Below are 6,481 nucleotides of genomic sequence, written 5' to 3' on the forward strand. Positions count from 1 at the left end.
CTTAAATACAATAAGGAAAAAGCAATAAGATCAAGAGCTCTGTTGTCCAAACGGTAGTGTTAACGGTCTGTGTGATTACATCAGACAGTTAGTGACAAATAAAGGACAAAACAACTAAAAACTATCACATAAACAGTTTCTGCAGCACCAACTGCTGGAGGGCAACGACAGATACCAGAGAACAGCAAATGCACACAAATTCTTGCACACAGTTATCGCTGTTCAAACACGCAGGAAGTCTTTCACACCAGAAGGCGATGAGTTTCCAAAGACTACTGTGTTTTACTGTTTACAGCTACATGTAAAAAAATATGACTTATTTTAATTTATGTATAAATATAAACTCCAAACTTATATATTATATATATATATATATGTATATATATATATATATATATATATTAACTACAAACTTCATCACGTGAATGGATGTCCACTGCGATAGTGTTTCCATCTTCTTGTTTTCCTAACTTTCTTCAAGTGACCAAAAAACTAAAATTTGCTCTCAATATAAAATAATTTAAAAATATAAACTGCAATTTACTTGACCTTACTTTTATTCACTTATTGTATGACGTTTTTTGTTTGTTTCTACCCCTGGCATTTTATGTTATTTTATTTTTGTCTTATATTAATTTAATGTATATGTATTTATTTTTATCTTATTTTTGCTTTATTTATATTTATTTATTTATTTAAATTATTTTTTACGGTGCTTATATATATGTACAATGTATATTATGGCTATTTTGCACAATTTTTCTGTACTAAACAGATGTTTGCAATAAAGTTTAAAAAAAAAACTTTTAAGTGGGAAGTGTTTTTCTTCTGTGTAAACACTGCCCTCTGGTGGACAGAATCCGGAATCCTTATGTTATAAAATAAAATAAAATAAAATAAAATAAAATAAAATAAAATAAAATAAAATAAAATAAAATAAAGAAAGAAGTTCAAATATATCAACATCTTGATAAAAAAAATTGTGGCTTATAAGTCTTTACTGTAATTGTACTTTATATAGTGTTTTATGATTAACCTAAGGTTTTTAAATTTCATGTATAATATGGTTATAATAAAAGATATATTGAAACAAAATATGTAAATAAAATGGCAAATGCAAAAAGGAACGTTTAGAAGCGGAACGTTTTAAGGGGAACACTTTATTAGTAGGACACATAAACAAACATGGCGGACAGACCGGAGAATGCACCAGAACGTAAGCATCATTTTATTTTTATTAACGCCATAGAACTTTCTAATATTACATCACTTATGTCTTATAAAGTTTTTGTTCTTTAGATTTAATTAAAAAAAACATATTGAAACCGTCACTATTTGTCTGCATTTAAAAGAATAGAAAAGTTATCAAACATGGAAAGAAGTTTACCTTCAAAATAAAAGTGCGCAGTTTCAAAGGGGTACAATCGACTAGCCAAGCTAACGTGTGTATTACTTCAGTCTGACATGTGTGGATAAACGCAAACATACTGTGTTATTAATTCCTTCGTAGACTGTCCGGGGACTGCCAGTGAAGACGCAGGAAAGGCTGCATCATGTCAGGGTTGTCCCAACCAGAAGCTGTGTGCCTCTGGGGCCACTAAAAGCCCTGACCCTGGTATGACAGAACACAACTTAATCTCTAAAATGAATAAATACAATGAGATGCATCACAGGAGTAGTAATGGACTTTAAATAATTCACCTCAATCATTTGTTTCTGCCATCGTCTCATCTCAGCCATCGCAGAAATCGGAGAGAAGCTCTCGAGTGTCAAACATAAGATCCTGGTGTTGTCTGGGAAGGGAGGTGTGGGGAAGAGTACCTTCAGTGCTCAGCTGGCACACGCCCTGGCAAGTGATGGCACCAAGGAGGTAATCCATTATGGTCCTTTATGTGGGTGGAGTTAACTTAAAAATAATATTTTATAGAGAGTATTTCAAAAGCTCAACTTGCCTTTCTATACCTAGAAACACTGAAAAATTGACTCTAGCTTAATCAGAGTTCTAAACCAAAGATTTATTTCCACTGCATTTGTAAAGCTTAAAAAAAGAATAAATATGGTAATTATATTTGAAATATAAATGTACATTTTTGCCAAAAATCTTTTTTTCAGCTATAATTTTGTCAAAATCATCTGTTTTTTTAAAACAAACTTATTAGTTAAATAATAAACTAGGTTGTGATCAGGAACTAGCTGAACATTTATGAAGGGATTTAGCATTGTAATGGAAAATAAACAGAAATGCAGCGGGAATCTCTTTCTATAACCCTAAATATCATCAAAAACTATCAATATTGCCTTTATCTTGTTTTTATATTGTACAAACTGTCACTTTTTGAATTTATTTTTTAAAAATCTGTGGCCTTGATTCAGGCAATGTTTGAACTTTTTTTATTGCATCATACTGAGGGAGGAATTCAGAATGATTGTATGAAGTAATTTCTTTCAATGAATTAACAAAGTTACACTATTCCCATGTGATTTGAATGTTAATGTAAATTAATATACTTTATTTTCAGCTTTAAGACAACTTTTCAAACCATAAATAATGTCAGAGATGTCTGTTAATTGCTTAAACATCTTAAACTTGTTTTTTTTTCAACAAAAAATATTCTAATTTGTTCAAAATATTTTTTAAAAATTGTGTATTATTAAACCCAAATGTATAGTATTATTCCCTAACTATTATTCTAACTATCTTTCAGTATGTACAATTATACACATAAAAATCATTGTTTTATATATATATATATATATAATGAGCTGAACTTTAGGTTTGATTTAATAAAATATTACTAGTTAGAGTTCATTTAGATGACCATATCTCCAGAATCAATTATGTGAATGGATTGGACTTAGTAAAGCAGGTTTATACTCATTAACCTTATCCTCTCTTCTCCCAATTGTCCTTTAGTAAAAAAAAAAAAAAAAATTTGTCTCATTTGTAAACACTGCCCTCTAGTGGTTGTCTACCAGATTACACTTTCCCTTTTGTGATTGCCTGTTTTCACTGCATTGAATTTTTGGTATAGTTTGAAATTTGTTTGTAAGATAAAATACAATTTAAAAGTACCAATATTAAAAAAATTTCATTTAAAAAATTGTGGCCATGTGTCATTATTACTTTTTTGTTGGTGTTTTAAGTGTGTCGGTGGGAATGTTGTAACTTTTTGTTATTATTATTTTTTTGTTATTTAACCATTATTTTACCAGGAAATCCCATTCAAATTAGATCTTTTTCAAGGGAGACCTGAGCCGAAAGGTATAAACGCAAGAAAATAGATATAGTTAAAACAATAAAGTAGAAATAAAACAAACAGCAAAACAATAGTTGAAAGGTTGATTAAAAAAAAAAAAGTAACAACTTTGCCAATCACTGTAATAGATTAGTGAGAAATTTTCCACATTCACATCCAACACTGATCTCAACTAAAGTGGACAGAAATTATTCGCTTTTTTTTTCTTTAAAAATAACAATTGTCTATGTCCAAATAGATTAAAAACCTACAAAAAAACTTGACAATCAAAAAGTTAGTTTAGCATAAGTCTTCTTAGCAAACCATTGTGCTGACCACAAATGTGCCTGCTTGTTAATCCGACTAAAACACTGAAATGTCTGCTGATTCAGTCCCATTCTTCTTTTGTTTTTAGGTAGCGCTGCTGGATGTGGATATCTGTGGGCCGTCCATTCCCAGGATCATGGGTTTAGAGGGCGAACAGGAAAGTTGGGTCCAAACGTCACATTTTTAGTATTTTATGTACAAAAAGAAACATTTAAAAGCTACAATATGTAACATTTAGGCACATTTAACTCATGACGCAACATTAAATATTGTTTAATTTTCAAAGCCAATTTTGAGATTTTTTTTTTGTCTGTGAAAATCCTTACTGTTGTCTTAAGTGTCTTAACTATGTTTTTGACTGTTACAGGTTCATCAGAGCGGGTCTGGCTGGTCTCCTGTGGTGAGTCACACATTTTCACAGTTGTTAAAGTGTTTTAAGGACTCAATATTTGAAGTGTTTTTGTTGTGTTTGCAGTATGTGGAGGACAACTTAGCAGTCATGTCCATCGGCTTCCTGCTCAGCAGCCCTGATGACGCTGTGATCTGGAGGGGTCCAAAGAAGAACGGTGAGTTCAAATGCAGGTACAGCGTCTGTCATGCAGTTTCAAAACTGAACTTCATTTCTTTTTTTAAACTTTTTGTTTAGGGATGATCAAACAGTTTTTACGGGATGTAGATTGGGGGGAGCTGGATTACCTGGTCGTCGACACTCCCCCTGGCACCTCCGATGAACACCTGTCAATCGTCCAGTACCTCAGCTCCACCCATGTTGATGGAGCAGTCATCATCACAACACCACAGGTGATGAAGGCAGTCCCTGCTCATAGGTTTTCACACACACCTCATCTTTCAGCATGAGTTGTTGGTAGTTTGGGGGGCTCACTGCTATCTGCAAAGTGACATTTCCCCTCTCACCTCTGGCTGCATCTGTCGTTTTGCCACGTTTGAAGCATTTCCTGAAATGACTTTTGACTTCCTGGGGTTTGAGTCATTTTGAGAGTCTCTAAACCACAACAGTAACGAGCTTTGTTTTCAAAGGGGCTTTAAAAGAACCTACTTCTATCTGTCCAACTGAAATGCAACAGTTATGTTCTCTGTTAACACCAGGTTTATCGCAGAGTGGTGCAGACTTTAGAAAGTGAGCATGCTCTGTTTCCAGTCATCTCCACATAAACACGAGGAGTTAAATTCTATTTGTGTGCAAAATGTTTGAAAAATATTGCTGTTTTATTTTGAAAAACCACCAGATCTCCCACGTCTATCTGTGATGCATGTCAGGTTAGTCACGTTTTACCTACATTCACTTCTTTCGTAACCCTTCCGCTCTCCTTCGCTTGTTTACATTAAAAGTGGGGTCATCTGGACCACACAAGACAGTGCGCTGAACTTTTTTATCATTGATTTTTGAGTTTCACTAATGTCCATGACAGACATAAAATCCTGTCCATCTTTGTCCACATTTGTCACGGAAGGAATCACATATCAATATGTGGTTGGAGTCATCTGGACCCCAAAGAGAGCAGAAGGGATTTATTAAAAGAGGCCGTTCCAGCATAATATAGTTGAATAAAAGCATCATGCTAGCAAAGATTAAAAAAAAAAATGTCTTTTGCACATGAAAAACCAATGAGAAAACAGAAGAAGAGAGATCAACTTTGAGTAAAAAGAAAAAACAGACAAAACCAGGAGTCCAACTTCCAATATAGATTCATGGTGACAGTTGTTCTCACACACCAAACCTGTTCTGCATGATATGCAGTGACTGGCTCTATTGTACCAGAACGCCTGTGCAGTTAAATATAGAGAGGATCAACATCAATATGACATGTCACAAGCACTAACTTTATGTGGGTTCTTTCATTTGATTTTACTGTGTATATATCTCACTATATCAGTTTGTGATGTAAAAAAAGGTCAGGGGTCAACCTCTTAAATCATTGGAATATCATTACATAATGACTCTACATGATTAACACACCTGTAAAGCCCCAGAAATATTTAATATTGTTTTGTTACTATATTGTCTGTATTAAAAAAAAAAAAAAAACTTAGAACAAACGTCAGAGTATAAAAAATAAAAAGACTAAAATACATACATTAGAAAAACGTTGTAAAATTGAGAAGAAAACTGTAGTTTTACGAGATCAAACCTGAAAAATTAGGAGAAAAAACTTGTTATAGTACAAGGAAACGCCATGCTTTTTCAAAAATATGGTTGGTTATGAAAGACACTGTCCACAAAATTCTTCTGAAGAGGTCCAGATTCTAGCTAATTCTTCTCAATATATTTATACTTAGAGTAAATCATTGGTGACTCACCCACAGATGGATTATTTCCTTATTCGTGAAACCACTGCTGAAGTAAGCACTTACAATGCATTCTGTGACGCTCATTCTGAAACACGATATGGGTTCTTTTTTGTTGTTGTTGTGTGTGTATATATATATATATTTATATAGATGTAAATTTTCATCCTATAACCTTTGACAATATATATTATTATCGTACAATATTGACTCCTACTCATAATTCTACAAGTTTATTCGGTAAAATTTCGACTTTTTTTTCATAATTTTACCACTGTATTCTCGTAAACGTTTTAAATAACAATTTTATTCTCGTCAAATTACTATTTTTTTCTCATTATATTACCAATTTATTCTCAGAATTTTTGTTTTTACTTTTTTAATCCTAACAACTTATTTTTGAAAACTTACAACCTTTTTCTCATAAATTAAAACTTTGGTCTCTGATTTTTTTCTTTAATGTTTTTCCCTCAATAACTTAATTCTCGTAAAATTACATTTTTTTTCTTAAATTTTTTAAATTTCATTCTCATACATTTTTTACTTTCATACATTTTTTTAATCATTATGATTTATTCTTGTAAAATTATTTTTTTTCATACTTTGTTCTC

At 32.2% G+C, this 6,481-nt stretch overlaps 1 protein-coding gene across 1 annotated transcript in view; it reads left to right on the forward strand.

The window, feature by feature from the left end:
* The first annotated feature begins 1,122 nt into the window (after window positions 1–1,122).
* The window catches only part of nubp1 (nucleotide binding protein 1 (MinD homolog, E. coli)), an 11,426-nt gene continuing 6,067 nt past the window's right edge, over window positions 1,123–6,481 (forward strand). Inside the window, exons 1-7 of the mRNA XM_024271306.2 lie at window positions 1,123–1,216; window positions 1,511–1,615; window positions 1,737–1,870; window positions 3,652–3,720; window positions 3,931–3,963; window positions 4,039–4,129; window positions 4,210–4,364. Of these exons, the coding sequence (XP_024127074.1) occupies window positions 1,186–1,216; window positions 1,511–1,615; window positions 1,737–1,870; window positions 3,652–3,720; window positions 3,931–3,963; window positions 4,039–4,129; window positions 4,210–4,364 (618 nt within the window). The 5' untranslated portion in view covers window positions 1,123–1,185. The remainder of the gene's footprint in view (window positions 1,217–1,510; window positions 1,616–1,736; window positions 1,871–3,651; window positions 3,721–3,930; window positions 3,964–4,038; window positions 4,130–4,209; window positions 4,365–6,481) is intronic.

The sequence above is a fragment of the Oryzias melastigma genome, linkage group LG8, assembly GCF_002922805.2.
Source record: "Oryzias melastigma strain HK-1 linkage group LG8, ASM292280v2, whole genome shotgun sequence".
Taxonomy (NCBI): Eukaryota; Metazoa; Chordata; class Actinopteri; order Beloniformes; family Adrianichthyidae; genus Oryzias; species Oryzias melastigma.